Source organism: Rana temporaria, chromosome 7 (genome assembly GCF_905171775.1).
Source record: "Rana temporaria chromosome 7, aRanTem1.1, whole genome shotgun sequence".
Classification (NCBI taxonomy): domain Eukaryota; kingdom Metazoa; phylum Chordata; class Amphibia; order Anura; family Ranidae; genus Rana; species Rana temporaria.
The window spans coordinates 160,943,359-160,963,002 of NC_053495.1; the positions used below are offsets into that span (position 1 = coordinate 160,943,359).

Sequence of the window (19,644 nt, forward strand, 5' to 3'; positions counted from 1 at the left end):
AAAATGTGAATGGGATCTATGGGCCTGTTCACACCAGAACATGGTGCTGGAAAAGCGTGTTCTGTGCGCATTTCCCACACTAAATTCAAATGCACTGCCCTTGCAAGTCTCCATGCAGGTTGTTAATGGCACTCGCAAATGCAGTGCGCTTGTGGGCACCAAATTACATGATACTGTTGTACCATGCAGTTTGGTGCAGTGCATTTAAAGTAGTGCAAACACTACTTTTTGCACGGTCCAGTGCATTTTGCAGCCTATTCAAATGAATGGGCTCTCAAAATGCACTGTACAGGAACACGCGCATTCCTATGCACTCTCGGTGTGAACTGAGCCTAAAGGAAAAGTGTGGGAATAGAAAAGAAATGAACGTACATACTCATCTACATGCTGCAGCATTAGTCTGATGCTGCAGCTGTCCCCTCCCCAGCTATAAGTCAGAGGACTGAGCAAACACATGACCTCTGATCACTTAGTTCTCAATCTGCTCTGAGCAGAGAGTGGTGACTGTCAGTCATCACTCTCTGCTCTGTACCTCTAGTGCTCACTGGCGTGCTGGGCAGGAGCAGTTGGCTCTAGCTCTTAGTGGCACACTAATGCCGCGTACACACGATCAGTCCATCTGATGAGAACGGACCGATGGACCGTTGTCATAGGTTAAGCGATGAAGCTGACTGATGGTCCGTCGCGCCTACACACCACCAAAAAAACGATTGTGTCAGAACGCGGTGACGTAAAACACAACGACGTGCTGAAAAAAACGATGTTCAATGCTTTCAAGCATGCGTCGACTTGATTCTGAGCATGCATGGGTTTTTAACCGATGGTTGTGCCTACTAACCATCGTTTTTTTTCCCATCGGTTAGGAATCCATAGGTTAAATTTAAAGCAAGTTGGCTTTTTTTTAACCAATGGTTAAATAACCTATGGGGCCCACACACGATCGGTTTTGACCGATGAAAACGGTCCATCAGACCGTTGTCCTCTGTTTAACCTATCATGTGTACGAGGCCTAAGAGGCTGAGCTAGCTGCTGATCAGGCATCCGGGTGGATCCCGACATTATTGTAGGAATCTCTCCAGAGTCTGGAGTGGCTCTGGGATGTCAGCCAATAGTACACTTTAACCTGCAGTTGGCTGATTCTGGGTCTCAGGAGAGCACAAGTACATGTACTCTTGTGACTGAGAACAGAAATATGGCCAAAACGTTTTGGCTATAATCTTTTAAAGTGGTTGTAAAGGCACAAGGTTTTTTACCTTCATGCATTCTGTGCATCAAGGTAAAAAAACTTTCTTTGTACAGCCAGTGAGCCATTTAGGAGACGGAGGGGAGGGGCCGAGAATGGACACACAGAGCCACCTGCTTGCTGTGGGGGCAACCAGCGGGAGGGTGAGGCCAGGAGCACCTGCATGGGACCCGAGAAGAAGAGAATATGAGCTGCTTTGTGCAAAACCATTACACAGAGCAGGTAAGTATAACATGTTTGTTATTTTAAAGTAAAAAAAAAAAATGAGGGTTTAGTAACACTTTAAGGGCCAGATTCACTTAGAATCGCGGCGGCGTAACGTATCCTAGATATGTTACACCACCGCAATTTTTCATCGCAAGTGCCTGATTCACCAAGCACTTGCGATGAAAACTACGCCGGCGGCCTCCGGCGCAAGGCGGGCCAATTTAAATGGGCGTGTGCCATTTAAATTAGGCGCGCTCCCGCGCCGGACCTACTGCGCATGCTCCGTTTCTTAACTCCCGCCGTGCTTTGCGCGCCGTGACGTCATTTCTTTGAACGGTGACGCGCGTAGCGTACTTCTGTATTCCCGGACGGCTTACGCAAACGACGTTAAATTTTGAATTTCAACGCGGGAACGACGGCCATACTTTAGACAGCAATACACTTGCTGACTAAAGTTAGGGCATCAAAAAAAACGACAAACTTTGCGACGGGAAACTAGACTAGCGGCGACGTAGCGAACGCGAAAAACCGTTGTGGATCCGCCGTAACTCCTAATTTGCATACCCGACGCTGGTTTACGACGCAAACTCCCCCCAGGGGCGGCCGCGGTACTGCATCCTAAGATCCGACAGTGTAAAACAATTACACCTGTCGGATCTTAGGGATATCTATGCGTAACTGATTCTATGAATCAGTCGCATAGATAGAAACAGAGATACGACGGCGTATCAGGAGAAACGCTGTCGTATCTCATTTGTGAATCTGGCCCAATGTGTTTAAGAACACTGAAAGTTTATTATTTTTTGGTTTCAAATCTGCAGATTTACCACTAGAGGGAGTGCTTCCACTCTGCACTATTATTTACAATCATTGCAATAATATTCCAACCACGTTGGGAGTGCATTGTTTTTGGGTCAGAAAACACAGATTTACATTGCAAGAAGGAGCATATAACACCACGAAGCAGGAATTAGAGCCTGCTATCCTATTGTACATACATACAGTAATTAAAATAATACACAATACAAGAATTCAGAGGATAGATATTCTAAAGTTAGTTAAAATGGAACTCAAACTTGTTTTCTAGTTTTGCATAGAACAAGAAAGAGTCTATAAGGTGATCATTGATGTCTAAGTTCCTGTTGGAGAGATTTCTCTTTGGCCCCGTACACACGAGAGGATCGATCCGCTGGAATTGATCCGCGGACCGGTTTCAGCGGATAGATCCCCTGGTGTGTACGATCCAGCGGATCTTTTTCCGCTGATTTTTGTCCCCGGGGATGGATTTCCAGCGGATCAAAATTTCTTGACATGCTAAGAAATCGATCCGCTGGAATCCAGTCCAACGGATTGATCCGCTGGTCTGTACAGACTCACCGGATCAATCCGTCCGAATCCATCCCCCGCATGCGTCGTAATGATTCGACGCATGCGTGGAATTCCTTATATGACAGCGTCGCGCACGTCGCCGCGTCATCATCGCGACGACGGCGCGACACGTCACCGCGGACGGAATTCCGCAGGAATTTTGATCTCATGGTTAGTACAACCTTGAGATCAAAATCCGCCAGAGGGTTTATCCGCGGAAACGGACCTCCGGACCGTTTCCGCGGATAAATCCTCTCGTGTGTACCAGGCCTTCTTCTCCCACAGACAGCTACCACAATCTTCTTTAGATAGAAATTGCGTAATAAAATGTCTGCAGGGAATATACAAGCAATGAAGGAGCAACAATTACCAGGTGTAGACGTTGAGTAGTCTTTCCTTTCACTTTATCCAAATTTGTACCGCTGTACGTTTTTAAACGGTGAAGTAGTGGATTGTTATTTCTGCAGCTCCATTTATAAACACAACTGCAGAATTAGCTGTTAAAAAGACAGCACCTATACTCTGGTTTCCCTTCAGATCGAATAAATATTTTGGGGCAGATCCTCAAAGATCTGCACCGGCGCAGCGTATCTGAGATACGCTACGCCGCCGTAACTTACCTGGCTTTGGTTTGAATCCAGAAAGAATTTGCGCTGTAAGTTACAGCGGCGTAGTGTATCTCTCGCGGCGTAAGGGCGCGGAATTCAAATGCGGCGAGTAGGGGGCGTGTTTCATTTAAATGAAGCACGTCCCCGCGCCGAACGAACTGCTCATGCCCCGTCCGTCAAAACTCCCAGGGTGCATTGCTCCAAATGACGTCGCAAGGACGTCATTGTTTTCGTCGTGAAGCCCCATTCACGGACGACTTACACAAACGACGTAAAATTTTCAAAATTATACGCGGGAACGACGGCCATACTTAACATTGAGTACGCCACCAGATAGCAGCTTTAACTATACGCCGGAAACAGCCGAACGGAAACGACGTAAAAGAATGCGACGGCCGCTCGTACGTTCGTGGATTGTCGGAAAAGCTAATTTGCATACTCTACGCGGATTACGACGTGAATGCCACCCAGCGGCCGCCGGAAAATTGCATCTTAGATCCGACGGCGTACTAAGGCGTACGCCTGTCGGATCTAACACAGATGCCGTCGTATCTTGTTTTGTGGATACAAAACAAAGATACGACACGCAAAATTTTAAATTACGTGGCGTATCAACAGATACGCCGGCGTAATTTCTTTGAGGATCTGCCCCTTTGCCTTTTTCAAAAAAAAAAAGACAGCACCTGCTAATAACTGTGCGATTAGGTACACAAATGCAGTATACAAAGCCAATCTGAGTAGCTCTGTACCTTGTGATCACTAGTGGTGCAACGGATCGTGACCGATCCGTGATCCGAATGGGTCAACCTGTTCGGATCGGCACACAACGCGATCCGTGGATCGCTCCGCTGCCTCGGCCTTGGGAAAGGCCGCGGCTTCGGCCTAGCTCCGGAGCGGTCAGCCATCTTGGTACACCCGGCGGCGGCTGACTAGGTGCGCGCTGACGTTATCACCCCTCCCTCAATTGCTCGTGGATCTTCTAGCCGTCTTCTATTCTGCAAGAGCGTGTCAAAATTACAGTAAGTTTTGGCAATGTTGGACTGGATATTACAGTGAGTTTTGGCAATGTTGGACTGGATATTACAGTGAGTTTTGGCAATGTTGGACTGGATATTACAGTGATTAGTGGGGACAATGTTGGACTGGATATTACAGTGATGAGTAGTGTGCGTACAGGGTGTGTCAGGTGTGCCTGGGCACACCCTAATCACCCTGTGCTGGACAGATTTCCTCTGCTGCTTGGTTGTGACAAAGAGATTGGGGAATCTCTGTCCCCAGTCCCTTTCTTTGTCTTAAAAGTGAGACATCAGGGGCCTGTTTAGACCCCTGATATTTCACCAAAGCCCCCAATGGGGCACCTAAAAAGATTGTAAAAAGCAATAATATTTTTTTTGTATAAAAATATTATAAAAAAAGAATGTAATAAAAAAAAAAAAATACTGACATCAACCTCTGCCCTACTGACATCGTCCACTGCTCTACCGATGCTGTCCATTGCCCTATATATTTATAGGGCAATGGACAGCATCGGTTCCATACTCCAATATGTCCACAGTAGGTGTCTTTTTCTTGTGCTTTTATTTACCCAACAAGGTAAAACAGTTGAACTTGGTGAAGAATAGAGGAATAGCAGAAATAGAGACCACAGATTCAGGCGTATGTAAAAGGGAAACAGTCCTGCTTCCAACGACAAACTTTCATGTCACCACTCCAGCCGGAATGGGTATAGCGCAACTGGACAGGCCCCCTCTCACAAGCCTGCCAGCCAGAATGATACTCGAACTTGGGGTTAAGTCTCTGCCACAGACTTAGAATTAAGATAGCAGAGATAATCCTCCTTGATAAACTTTGTGCCTGGATCTGCTTCAGGTAGTTTACAGTTAGGTTACCGACTAATAGGTGACCAACGTCCAGCCTTTCAATGTCCGGGTACCTTGATCCCCGGTGGATTTTCGAGACCCTATTAGATCGCCAGCCTCTCTTGGCTCTCCTCAGGTGAACTCCCTACTGAACAGCTTCCTCTCAAAGGAACAACGCTTGGGATCTTCTCAGGATTGGGGACCCAGTCGATCACTGCCCAAACGTTCCGAACTAATGTTGTCCCTGGACGAGGAACACCGTGTGGCACGCGCACCCCGGCCCGAAAGGCCATTTCGCCGGGGGGCGCCGTGATGTGGTCACCCCAAAGGTGGGTGCCACACTCGAAGAAGACCCGGACTCAATGGTGTCTGTCCCATAAATACCCTCCCCCAGCATGCACAGCGAGGAAACCCCCTCCCAATAGGCCGCTGGGGAAAAGCACTCAAACCTCGACTCCACTGCCGCCACCTGTCGTCCTGGGGTGGCATCAGCACCCCAGAAGCGACAGAATGAGCCCACAGCACAGCCAAACCAGAGACACAGATTCAAACAAATCAGCCCGGTCAGAGCTAACTAACTCTCTGACCCCCTCTAAATTTAAATTAGCACCGGTTCTCAGAAGTAACCAGGCGCTACACCAAGATAGAACTTTTTGACCTTAATTCTAAGTGGTATGTGTGGAGAAAACCAGGCACTGCTCATCACCTGTCCAATACAGTCCCAACAGTGAAGCATGGTGGTGGCAGCATCATACTGGAGGGGGTTTTCAGCTGCAGGGACAGGACGACTGGTTGCAATCGAGGGAAAGATGAATCCCAAGTACAGGAATATCCTGGACGAAAACCTTCTCCAGAGTGCTCAGGACCTCAGACTGGGCCGAAGGTTTACCTTCCAACAAGACAATGACCCTAAGCACACAGCTAAAATAACAAAGGAGTGGCTTCACAACAACTCAGTGACTGTTCTTGAATGGCCCAGCCAGAGCCCTGACTTAAACCCAATTGAGCATCTCCGGAGAGACCTAAAAATGGCTGTCCACCAACGTTTACCATCCAACCTGACAGAACTGGAGAGGATCTGCAAGGAGGAATGTCAGAGGATCCCCAAATCCAGGTGTGAAAAACGTGTTTAATCTTTCCCAAAAAAACTCATGGCTGTATTAGATCAAAAGGGGCTTCTACTAAATACTGAGCAAGGGGTCTGAATACTTAGGACCATGTGATATTTCAGTTTTTCTTTTTTAATAAATCTGCAAAGATGTCAACAATTCTGTGTTTTTCTGTCAATATGGGGTGCTGTGTGTACATTAATGAGGAAAAAATGAACTTAAAGGGGTGGTTCACCCTAAAAACTACTTTTTTTTATTACACTGGCCCCCCACATTACAATACGATTAAGGCCATTATTTTTTTTTTTATGCTGTACATACCTTTGTACAGCATATTCACCCGTGGCTTCCGGGTTGCGAGTCCCGCGGGAGTGGGCGTTCCTAACATGTCTGTGATTGATGTTTTGACCAAAAACGAGCTCCCCCCCATCGCGTAAGCCGCGTCACGGTTGGCGAAAGGAGCCGAACTGCGAATTCGGCGCTATACTGCGCATGCACATCGCCGTTCAGCTCCTTTCGCCAATCGTGACGCGGCTTACGCGACGGGGGGAGGTTGCGCTCTCTGTGGAGGGTGGTTGTGCTCTCTGTGGAGGGTGGTTGTGCTCTATAGGGAGGGAGGTTGCGTTCTGTGTGGAGGGTGGTTGTGCTCTGTGTGGAGGGTGGTTGCGCTCTGCGTGGAGGATGGTTGTGCTCTGTGTGGAGGGTGGTTGCGTTCTGTGTGGAGGGTGGTTGCGCACTCTGTGGAGGGTGGTTGTGCTCTATAGGGAGGGAGGTTGCGTTCTGTGTGGAGGGTGGTTGTGCTCTGTGTGGAGGGTGGTTGTCCACCCTCTGCGTGGAGGATGGTTGTGCTCTGTGTGGAGGGTGGTTGCGCTCTCTGTGGAGGGTGGTTGTCCACCCTCTGTGTGGTGGGTGGTTGCTCTCTATGTGGAGGGTGGTTGTGCTATATAGGGAGGGTGGTTTGCGCTATCTGTGGAAGGTTGTTGTCCACCCTCTGTGTGGGAGGTTGTTGTCCACCCTGTGTGGAGGGTGGTTGCCCTCTGTGTGTAGGGTAGTTGTGCTCTATAGGGAGGGTGGTTATGCTCTATAGGGAGGGTGGTTGCACTCTCTGTGGAGGGTGTTTGTGCTCTGTAGGGATGTGGTTGAACTCTCTGTGGAGGGTGGTTGCGCTCTGTGTGAAGGGTGGTTGCGCTCTGTGAGGAGGGTGGTTGCCTTCTGTGTGGAGGGTGGTTGTGCTCTATAGGGAAGGTAGTTATCCTCTGTGTGAAGGGTGGTTGCGCTCTATGTGAAGGGTGGTTTCCCTCTCTGTGTGGAGGGTGGTTGCGCTCTCTGTGGAGGGTGGTTGCTCTCTATAGGGAGGGTGGTTGCCCTCTCTATGGAGGGTAGGTGTGCTCTATAGGGAGGTTTTTTGGGTTCTCTGTGGAGGGTAGTTGTATAGGGAGGGTAGTTGCCCTCTGTGTGGAGGGTGGTTATGCTCTATAGGGAGGGTGGTTGCCCTCTGTGAGGAGGGTGGTTGTGCTCTATAGGGAAGGTAGTTGCCCTCTGGGTGGAGGGTGGTTGTACTCTATAGGGAGGGTGGTTGCCCTCTGTGTGGAGGGTGGTTGTGCTCTATAGGGAAGGTAGTTGCCCTCTGTGTGGAGGGTGGTTGTGCTCTATAAGGAGGGTGTTTGCCCTCTGTGTGGAGGGTGGTTGTGCTCTATAAGGAGGGTGTTTGCCCTCTGTGTGGAGGGTGGTTGTGCTCTATAGGGAGGGTGTTTGCCCTCTGTGTGGAGGGTGGTTGTGCTCTATAGGGAAGGAAGTTGCCCTTCTGTGTGGAGGGTGGTTGTGCTCTATAGGGAGGGTGGTTGCCCTCTGTGTGGAGGGTGGTTGTGCTCTATAGGGAGGGTGGTTGTGCTCTATAGGGAGGGTGTTTGCCCTCTGTGTGGAGGGTGGTTGTGCTCTATAGGGAGGGTGGTTGCCCTCTGTGTGGAGGGTGGTTGTGCTCTATAAGGGGGGTGTTTGCCCTCTGTGTGGAGGGTGGTTGTGCTCTATAGGGAGGGTGGTTGCCCTCTGTGTGGAGGGTGGTTGTGCTCTATAAGGAGGGTGGTTGCCCTCTGTGTGGAGGGTTGTTGTGCTCTATAGGGAGGGTGGTTGTGCTCTATAGGGAGGGTGGTTGCCCTCTGTGTGGAGGGTGGTTGTGCTCTATAGGGAGGGTGGTTGCCCTCTGTGTGGAGGGTGGTTGTGCTCTATAGGGAGGGTGGTTGCCCTCTGTGTGGAGGGTGGTTGTGCTCTATAGGGAAGGTAGTTGCCCTCTGTGTGGAGGGTTGTTGTGCTCTATAAGTAGGGTGTTTGCCCTCTGTGTGGAGGGTGGTTGTGCTCTATAGGGAAGGTAGTTGCCCTCTGTGTGGAGGGTGGTTGTGCTCTATAAGGAGGGTGGTTGGCTTGCCCTCTGTGTGGAGGGTGGTTGTGCTCTATAGGGAGGGTGGTTGTGCTCTATAGGGAGGGTGTTTGCCCTCTGTGTGGAGGGTGGTTGTGCTCTGTCTATAGGGAGGGTGTTTGCCCTCTGTGTGGAGGGTGGTTGTGCTCTATAGGGAGGGTGTTTGCCCTCTGTGTGGAGGGTGGTTGTGCTCTATAAGGAGGGTGTTTGCCCTCTGTGTGGAGGGTGGTTGTGCTCTATAGGGAGGGTGGTTGCCCTCTGTGTGGAGGGTGGTTGTGCTCTATAAGGGGGGTGTTTGCCCTCTGTGTGGAGGGTGGTTGTGCTCTATAGGGAGGGTGGTTGCCCTCTGTGTGGAGGGTGGTTGTGCTCTATAGGGAGGGTGGTTGTGCTCTATAGGGAGGGTGGTTGCCCTCTGTGTGGAGGGGGGTTGTGCTCTATAGGGAGGGTGGTTGCCCTCTGTGTGGAGGGTGGTTGTGCTCTATAGGGAGGGTGGTTGCCCTCTGTGTGGAGGGTGGTTGTGCTCTATAGGGAAGGTAGTTGCCCTCTGTGTGGAGGGTTGTTGTGCTCTATAAGTAGGGTGTTTGCCCTCTGTGTGGAGGGTGGTTGTGCTCTATAGGGAAGGTAGTTGCCCTCTGTGTGGAGGGTGGTTGTGCTCTATAAGGAGGGTGGTTGGCTTGCCCTCTGTGTGGAGGGTGGTTGTGCTCTATAGGGAGGGTGTTTGCCCTCTGTGTGGAGGGTGGTTGTGCTCTGTCTATAGGGAGGGTGTTTGCCCTCTGTGTGGAGGGTGGTTGTGCTCTATAGGGAGGGTGTTTGCCCTCTGTGTGGAGGGTGGTTGTGCTCTATAAGGAGGGTGTTTGCCCTCTGTGTGGAGGGTGGTTGTGCTCTATAGGGAGGGTGGTTGCCCTCTGTGTGGAGGGTGGTTGTGCTCTATAGGGAGGGTGGTTGCCCTCTGTGTGGAGGGTGGTTGTGCTCTATAGGGAGGGTGGTTGCCCTCTGTGTGGAGGGTGGTTGCCCTCTGTGTGGAGGGTGGTTGTGCTCTATAGGGAGGGTGTTTGCCCTCTGTGTGGAGGGTGGTTGTGCTCTATAAGGAGGGTGTTTGCCCTCTGTGTGGAGGGTGGTTGTGCTCTATAGGGAGGGTGGTTGCCCTCTGTGTGGAGGGTGGTTGTGCTCTATAGGGAGGGTGGTTGCCCTCTGTGTGGAGGGTGGTTGTGCTCTATAGGGAGGGTGGTTGCCCTCTGTGTGGAGGGTGGTTGCCCTCTGTGTGGAGGGTGGTTGTGCTCTATAGGGAGGGTGGTTGCCCTCTGTGTGGAGGGTGGTTGTGCTCTATAGGGAGGGTGTTCGCCCTCTGTGTGGAGGATTTCTGTACAAGGAGGATTTGGTGTGACTTTATGGAGGAGTACACATCAGACACAGATGACGCCCCTCCCTCTCCCCCTAGAGGGGACATTTGGGGAGGTGACACCCGTGTGCAGGCGGCTCTCCTGTCTCAGCGAAGTTTGCCGGAAAGTTCCGAAGTGTTGTCGGTTCCGGGGCTCCCCGTCCTCCCACACTGCATTGCGCTTATCCATTCCCCACCCCGTGTCCTCGGCCGGCCCCTCTCTCCTGCCCCATAGAGCGAAGCTCAGTCCAGTGTCCCGGGACCCCCGAAGTCTCCTCCATCCCTCCCCGTGTACAGAGTTCAGGCGGATCCCTCCGGTACAACACTTCTCTCCGGACCTCCAACTTTACCAACTCCCCGCACACCGGTGCAGCCCTATGAGATCCGGCTCCCCGGAGGACAGCAGCCCAGACATCACCCAGCGATCCCCCCCGGAGAGCCCATGGAGAGGAGGATGCGGCCTCCCGTACTGATCGCCCTGTCCCTACTACTCCTGATGGAGGGTGTCCGGGCGGCCATGGACGAGTGCTCGGAGGACGGCCGGCCGCAGCGATGTATGCCGGAGTTCGTCAATGCGGCGTTCAATGCGACGGTGGTGTCCACCAATACGTGCGGATCCCCCCCGGAGGAGTACTGTGTGCAGACCGGAGTCACCGGGGTCACCAAGTCCTGCCACCTGTGTGACAGCCGACAGCCCCACCTCCAACACGGCGCCGACTTCCTCACCGACTACAACAACCAGGCCGATATGACGTGGTGGCAGAGCCAGACCATGCTGCATGGGATCCAGTACCCGCACTCCATCAACCTCACCCTCCACCTAGGTAAGTGCCCCTACCTACCTTACCCACCCCCTACACCGGGGTCCAGTACCCGCACTCCATCAACCTTACCCTGCACCTACCCACCCACCCCCTACACCAGGGTCCAGTACCCGCACTCCATCAACCTTACCCTGCACCTAGGTAAGTGCCCCCACCCACCCCCTACACCGCGGGGTCCAGTACCCGCACTCCATCAACGTGCCCCTACCTACCCACCCCCTACACTGGGGTCCAGTACCCGCACTCTTATCAACCTTACCCCGCACCTAGATAAGTGCCCCTACCTGCACCGGTGTCCAGTAGTACCCGCACTCCATCAACCTCACACTCCACCTAAGTAAGTGCCCCTACCTACCCCCTACACCGGGTACCAGTACCCACACTCCATCAATCTTACCCTGCACCTATGTAAGTGCTCCTACCTACCCCCTACAACGGGTACCAGTACCCACACTCCATCAATCTTAACGTGCACCTAGGCAAGTGCCCCTACCTTCCCCCTACACTGGGGTCCAGTACCCACACTCCATCAACCTCACCCACCCCCTACACCTTTTATACATCGGGATCTAGTACCCGCACTCCATCAACCTCACCCTGCACCTAGGTTTGTGGTCCTACCTACCCCCCTACACCTTCCATACACTGGGGTCCAGTACCCTCACTCCATCAAACTCACCCTGCACTTAAGTGACCACACACCCTACCTACACCTTCCATGCCCCTCCTTCTCCCCCATACCAGCCCATCTCCAGACCGAGATTCGGTACCCGCACTCTAATAACCTCACCCTGCACTTCTGTAAGTGACCCTACATACCACCCACACCTGATCACCCCTATATGCCACCTCATATCCCCCTGTACACCCTCATACGGACAGGGGCTCCATCTCCAGTACCCGCTCTCCATCAACCTCACCCTGTGCCTCTGTAAATCACCCCCCCCCCCAAATCACCAAACCGGGATCCAGTACCCACACAACCTCACCCTGAACCTCTGTGAGTGACAGAACCCCATCCCCTCCATACATCTCTCCAACCATAGGGACAGGGACCTCATCACCAGACCGGGGTCCAGTACCCGCACTCCATCAACCTCACCCTGCACCTCTGTGAATGACACCATATCCCATACCTGATCTCCCCCATAGGGACAGGCCCCCCCCCATCACTAGATCAGGATCCTGTACTCGCACTTCATCCACCTCACTCTGCACCTCCTGAGTTATGCTATACTCTACACCATACCTGACCACCCCTCTACACCGCCCATCTCCCCACATACACCCCCATAGGGACAAGGACCCATCTTCAGATTAGGATCCAGTACCCACACTCCATCAACCTCACATGACACCTCGGTACCCTCTGTACCCCACCCCATCTCCTCCATGTCTGATCACTCCTATATAAGGATGAGCTCCAGCGTGTTCGCATAGTACACGTGCAGAGCCCGCCAGGAAGTCTGCACGGCGCCGCGCTAATCAGAGCTAGGGAGACATTTCCCGATCTCTGCAGCCGAGCATCAGGACAATGTCTCCCTGGCTGTGATTAGCGCAGCGCCATGCAGACTTCCTGGCGGGCTCTGCACGTGTACCATGCGAACACGCTGGAGCTCATCCTTGCTCCTATACAACACCCCATCTCCTCCATGTCTGATCACTCCTATACAACACCCCATATCCTCCATGTCTGATCACTCCTATACAACACCCCATATCCTCCATGTCTGATCACTCCTATACAACACCCCATATCCTCCATAGGGACAGGAACCAATGCAGTGGAATGTATTTGTTAGCGCCCATGCAGAACTGCACACTGAATGTGGGGAATGTGGTGTGAACAAGTCCTTGCCTTGGAGCTACTAAAACGATGTAATATGAGGACACACCTAAACAAACAATCCAATTTGGATCTAATTGGGCAGATCTCTGTGCTGCATAACTGATGGTAGATCTAAGGGAGATTGTACGGTCAGCTTCTTGGGTGGATGACACAGGAGGGGCAGTTCTGCTGCTAGAGACAGATTGGCAGCGACAGGGTTCCGAAAAAGGCCACTTGTATGTCCCTATGGAAGATGTCACTGAATCTCGGTCTCTGGTGGAGGCGACATCTCGCTGTGTGGGCTACAGATGGAGCAATTCCATCGGGACAGACAGGCAGACTCTTGGCCATCCTGGAGATTTCAGAAAGTTGTCAGCGGCAGGATCACTCGCCGCAAAGACACCCGTGTGTGCGCCATTAGGCTGAGGAGGATTTCCAATATTCTCCGTTGCAGGTCACAAATACCAGCGATTTAATCTCTAGAGTCGCTGGCGATCGTGCTACATCATCGGGTTGTGTTCTGCTACAAAACGCTTTCCCTCAGCGAGTTGAGGAACATTCCATAGGTGCATTAGGAGCGACTGTCGCTCGCGATTCTGCTGTTTTCACAAAGTGCTCCTGAAATGTGGATCACAAGAGCGAAAAATTTCATTCAAAATTTAAGTTGGAATTTCCATAGGAAGTCGCTAACAAAACGGGGAGAATTGCCACAAAACAATTGCCTTTGGCACATGGGGCAGTACAGGAGCAGTGCGTTCCTACCCAGTGCAGTGCATCCGGGAGGGGCAGCGTGCTGCCCCCCACGCAGACAGGCATTAAACTCTATGGCTTGATTGGGCTGAATGCTGTAGGATGATGTGAAGAGCTACATATATGCTAGAATGGTAGTTTTCATGCAAACTGCGTTTGTGTTGGGTCTTGGTTCACACTATGAACCACATGTGAATCGCACTGCATTCCACGTGTGATTCAGTGCGTTGTGATTTTTGCCTATTTTGAATGGGCAAACTGCACCAAAGTCACACATGCATCAATTTTGGAACCACTTTGCGAACCGCATCGCATGCTTGTTTTGTGCCATGTGATCCGGGGCAGGCAAACCTACTGCATTTGCAACCTGCTTTTCGGGTGGTGTTAAGATTGCACTGACACCTGCGGCAGATCGCAAAGGGCAGTGCAGTTTGAACGCTGTGTGCGAAACGGACACGGATTGCAGGTTGCCCGCACCGCGTTCTCGTGTGAACCAGGGCTAAATGCAATGGTGTGACCGGGCCCTGAGACTCCGGTACAGTTATTAAAGGGAAACCTCATTTGAACGTGGACGACTATAGATACACCGTGTAAATTCAAAGCTGCGCTGGCGTATCTTCTTTCTGTATTCAGAAAGCAAGATACGCCGACATTAGCTTAAGATGCGACTGGCGTAAGTCTCTTACACCGTCGTATCTTAGGGTGCATATTTACGCTGGCCGCTAGGTGGCGCTTCCGTCGTTTTTGGCCTAGAATATGCAAATTACCTAGATACGCCAATTCAAAATTTACGTACGCCCGGCGCTATTTTTTTACATCGTTTACGTTAGGCTTTTTCGGCGTAAGGTTGCTCCTGCTATTATGAGGCGTACGCAATGTTAAGTATGGACGTTGTTCCCGCGTCGTTTGATTTTTTTACGTCGTTTGCGTAAGTCGTTCGCGAATAGGGCTGGACGTAATTTACGTTCACGTCGAAACCAATGACAGCCTTGCGGCGTACTTTGGAGCAATGCACACTGGGAAATTCCACGGACGGCGCATGAGCCGTTCGGGAAAAACGTCAATCACGTCGGGTCACCAAGAATTAACATAAAACACGCCCCCTCATCCACATTTGAATTGCGCGCACTTACGCCGGCCCCATTTACGCTACGCCGCCGTAACTCAGAAGGCAAGGGCTTTGTGAAGACAGCACTTGCCTCTCTAAGTTACGGCGCCGCCGTAACAATGCGCGCCCCTACCTGAATCTAGCCCAACGTGTTTACTGCTCGCTACTATGTGCAAAATGGAAATCGGGAGGTGTGGCCACTTTGTATTGAAGGTCTTGTTTTCTATGTGCCCCTGCGATAGGCCTGCGTTCATCTATGCAGATCAATGTAACTGAATGGAGATGGTGGGAATGAACCCCCAAAAGGCCTCATGCATACATGTGTATTAAAATACTCCTATGTATCTTATATCTTTTTGCCAAGAGCAGGAAAAAAATCCAGATTGAAAAATAACCATGTATTTTGGTTCGCAGTTCCGTGCATTTTCATGCACAGTGAGGTGTATAAACATAAACTCGTTCTGTTGGCTAAAATATTTAGTTATTCTACCTACTAAAACTGAAATGCGTTTATGCACATTTAGGCTGCATTCACACAGGATCGCTGACAGAATCGCCACAATTTCAAAACGCGGGATGCGTTTGATACCATAACTTTGTAATTGCGCCGCAAATCGCGTTGCACTCACAGCGCTTGTCACACTGCAATCGCAGTGCAATCGGGGTGCCATTAGGAAGTAATGACATTGCAAACGTGTCCCGCAGCAATATGAAATCATGGGTGGAATCGCTGTGATTTTGCCTGCGATCAGATGTGAATTTGGGCATTTTATTGCGCTCCTTAACGCTATGCGCAAATAAAAGCCTGCATAGGCATGTTGGCTGGCATGCAGCTGCATTCAGAGGTGTAATAAACAAAATGCCAGTCACCCCTGAAAGTTGTGTTCAGAGGTGCAAAAAAAAAAAAAAAATGCCAGTCACGCCTGAAAAATGGCATTCAGGGGCGTAAAGAAAAAAAGCCATTCGCCCCTGTAAGCGGCATTATAATGCAATTTTTTTAATTGGGTTGTGAGTTACTGACCACCACACCCCAACTTATTTTATTCTTATTAATGTTGGACACCCCACTTGATACTATTTGGGTGAGGCGCTCACTCCCCCCCCCCCCCCCAGACTTCATCGTCTGCCCTGGCGCTGCTCCCTTGTCTATTTTATGAATCAGTTGTTTGACCTTCTCTTGTAAAATGCTGTTCCATGTAATGTCACTGGAACCTTGTTTATTGTGCCTCAGGTGTCGCATTCTGCCGGCTTTACTTCCCAGTGAGAATCCTTTGCTCTGTAAGCCTGTTAATTGCACTCGGGGAAGTTATGAGCTGTTCTTTCATAGCCTGGGGCCGGGGACACAGAATGGCTGTTGTGTGGTTGGGACACAAAACGACATTGTGCAGTCCGCCTTCAGGACCCTTCTGTATGTCTTTGCTTTTGGTACTTCAAGATTGTCGCAGGACACGGGCCCACTGTCAGCTACTCGCAACTGCATTCTCTGCGTCTTCCTTGTGAGTGCCATCCGGTGTTTTGCCAGGTCCTCTCCGGTCCCCTCACCTTGCGTCTCGGTTCATACTATGAACCACATGTGAATCGCACCGCAATTAACATGCGATTTCAATGCGTTGTAATTTTTGCCTCATTATTTTGAATGGACTTAAATTGCACCAAAGTCTCGCATGCATCAATTTTGGAACCACACTGCAACCAAATCGCATGTTTTTTTTTTTTTTGTACCGTGTGATCCGATGCAGGCAAACATACTGCATTTGCAACCTGCTTTTCAGGTGGTGTTAGGATTGCACTGACACCTGCTGCAAATCGCAAGTGCAGTGCAATTTGAATGCTGTGTGCGAACTGCATACGGATCGCACACAGACAGTTTCCTGCTGTGCATGCGTGAAAATCACGCTGCGCTTTCTCAGTGGGCCAGCTGTGGTGAGGGCCGAACTGCAGGAAGTGGGATTGTGTTCCTGTCAAAATAAGGGGGGGGGGGAGGCAGGCAGAGCTTCTGGGTGCTTGGGTGTTGCTCCGGTTTAAAGAAAAAAAAAAAGCACCTCCCATTGAAATGAATTGAAAGCGCCGCAATAACCTACCTGTGATGCATTTGAAAAACGCACCTATAAAAAACACACCATAAGTGCGGCAAGATCACGCTCGTTTCTGATGGATGTTATCGGGCCTTTTTATTTTAATTTTTTTCTTCTATCGGTAAACGCCGACAACCCCTTTTTTTTTTTTTTTTTTATATACACCCAACTACCTCCAGTCTAACTACCTGCCAGAGGAAGGACCAACCCCCCCCCCCCCCCCTTCCCCTTTTTATTTATTTAGCGGACTGGATCGGATTTGGATGTAGGTGGGTATAAATCAGTGTTTCTCAATTCCAGTCCTCAGGCCCCCCCAACAGGTCAGGTTTTCAGGATTTCCATTATTTTGCACAGGTGATTTGATCAGTTTCACTGCCTTAGTAATCACCACAGCCTTTTCATCTGAGGGAAATCCTGAAAACCTGACCTGTTGGGGGGGCCTGAGGACTGGAATTGAGAAACACTGGTATAAATGAACACAAGTCTGTTTACATCCGCCTATCCAAAAGAATGCATTGACCAACTGATCAGGTCTGCCTGAAAAACTGTCAGGGGCACCTGATTGGATCCCCCGTGTATATAGGGCCCATATAGGGTTGCCACCTCATACCTTTAAAACCAAACACATTAATTACACAGTTTCTGAGGCTAATTTAATAAAGATAATGCATTAAGTGAGTTTAATTATCACCTCAGAACCCGTGTAAATAATTGTTTGGTTAAAACCAAACAATTATTTACACGGGTTCAACTTCTGAGGTGATAATTAAGGGATGAGGTGACAACTGCAGGCCCAAATTCCTTAACCACTTGACCCAAATCTAATGACTTGTTTACCCTGGTAGTTGGGGGGGGGGGGGGGGGGGGGGGAGAGATAAAAACATGTGGTTGAATCCAATTTTTACCATCATCCCCAACTGCTGCCATTTTAAGGTTCATACTCAATGGCTGCGGCAAGAATTGAACCTCCTGTCAAATTGGACGGGTGCTACCTACCACCGAGCATGACCTGTTCAAGTGAAAGTGGCTGCACTGCCACCTCTTGCAACGCACAGTTGTCAATTTGTGCAGAATTTAGGGGTGTAAAACGGGTCGTGCGTAGGCCTACTCGCTGCCTGTGAAAAAGTGGGCCGAGTGTAGATCTCTTTTCAGAGGCGCAGCACTCCATGAGCCCTAAAAGAAAAGTTTTGTCTTGAGTTTTAATCTTGAAATGGCTCGTCTAGTCCCTGTGTGACCTGGGCAGTGCCTCAGCTCAATGCAGCTTTGATTAGTCCTCCCATCAGGCGTCCCTGCAGGGACATCGCTCTCTAATTAGATTTAATTGTACCTTTCGCATATTACACTATGAAGGGCCTTTTTATGTTCTTCGTTGAATGGCGGGGGGCAGAAAACGGCGCCTCAGGCTATGTGAGACATACCACGTGTTCTGTACTAACCCGACCTGCCATGGAAGGTGAATAAAGGGAGGTATGAGGGAGGTGTGCGACTATTCAGCTTCATTCCTCGCACTCCTCTGGAGATATTTATAGCCGGCCAGTCTGCTCTAATTCTGGATCGGCTATTTTTGGGCGCTGGGATTTTTAGGTTGTGTTTTTCCCCTCTCCGTAAATAAAATTGACATATACTGTACTTGTTTAGATGAATTCCTTCTAATATTATCTATTACATTTGTAGTTTTTTAAAAACAAAAGTCTAACCTTTTAGCTGGGAATAGAGTCCATGTCATTGCCTTATTGGTATAAAGTCCCAGCCGTGTTTAGTCTGATTAGACCGCGCTTGTTTAGACGCTTTCCCCTAAAATAAGCACATATTTTGTCTCCGTCAGTGTATGGCGTACTCTACCTTTCCTGTTAGACTTTCATGGGATGAGTAAACTTTGAGTGACCTTCTGATGGCGGATGGACGGCGGTACAAGTGACTCGATATTATTGATTTATGTCCCTGGAAGTGTTTGCCAAGTTTCATTCACAGGGATACTGACATACATGCATTTATAAGACCTTTCTATATACATATATACTGTACATTTATGCAATGAATAAAAATGGTATGTTTCACACTGTGCGTCTACCTGCGTTTTGGTGAAATCAGTTTAGCTGCATTAAAGTGATTGTGAAGTCTCATTTAAAAATAAAATACAAATTACAAACCTGTTATACTTACCTGCTCTGTGTAGTGGTTTTGCACAGATCCTCCTCTTCTCGGGTCCCTGGCAGGCACTTCTAGCATCTCCCTCCTGTTGATTGCCCCCACAGCAAGCAGCTTGCTATGGGGGCACACGAACCGAGTCACAGCTCACTGTGTCCATTCAGACACGGAGCCAAGACCCTGTGCCCCCTTTTCCCAATTGGTTAAATGATTTTGATTGACAGCAGCAGTCAATTGCGCCACGCTGCTGTCTCAGCCAATGAGGAGGGGAGTCCGGGGCAGCTTAGACACTTCTGCAACATCGTTGGATAAAGACGGGCTCAAGTAAGAATTAGGGGGGCTGAGGAGGGTTGCTGCACATAGGTTATTTTATCTTCATGCATAGAATGCATTAAAGTTGAGTTCCAGGCGATGGTCTTTATTTTAAAGCGGGGGTTCACCCAAATATTTTTTTTTTTTTACATTACATTTAGCATACTAAGCATAGTAGGGGCATTTACTTTCCTTTTTTTTAATTTTTATATATTCTGATTTTGTCCAGGGCTTCCGGGTTCCGATGACTGCGGGACTGGGCGTTCCTATCCTTCGGTTCGATGATTGATGGCTTGTGAAACAGGTCCCCTGTCGCACAACGCGCGTCACCAGATTTCCAGAAATAGCCGAGCTGCGAGTCGGCACTATACGGCGCCTGCGCCCACCGTGTAGAGCTGACTGCGCAGGTGCCGA

General features: G+C 50.0%; 1 protein-coding gene across 1 annotated transcript in view; it reads left to right on the forward strand.

The window, feature by feature from the left end:
* The first annotated feature begins 10,309 nt into the window (after window positions 1–10,309).
* LAMC1 (laminin subunit gamma 1) overlaps window positions 10,310–19,644 on the forward strand; it is a 176,529-nt gene continuing 167,194 nt past the window's right edge. Inside the window, exon 1 of the mRNA XM_040360320.1 lies at window positions 10,310–11,009. Within this exon, the coding sequence (XP_040216254.1) occupies window positions 10,628–11,009 (382 nt within the window). The 5' untranslated portion in view covers window positions 10,310–10,627. The remainder of the gene's footprint in view (window positions 11,010–19,644) is intronic.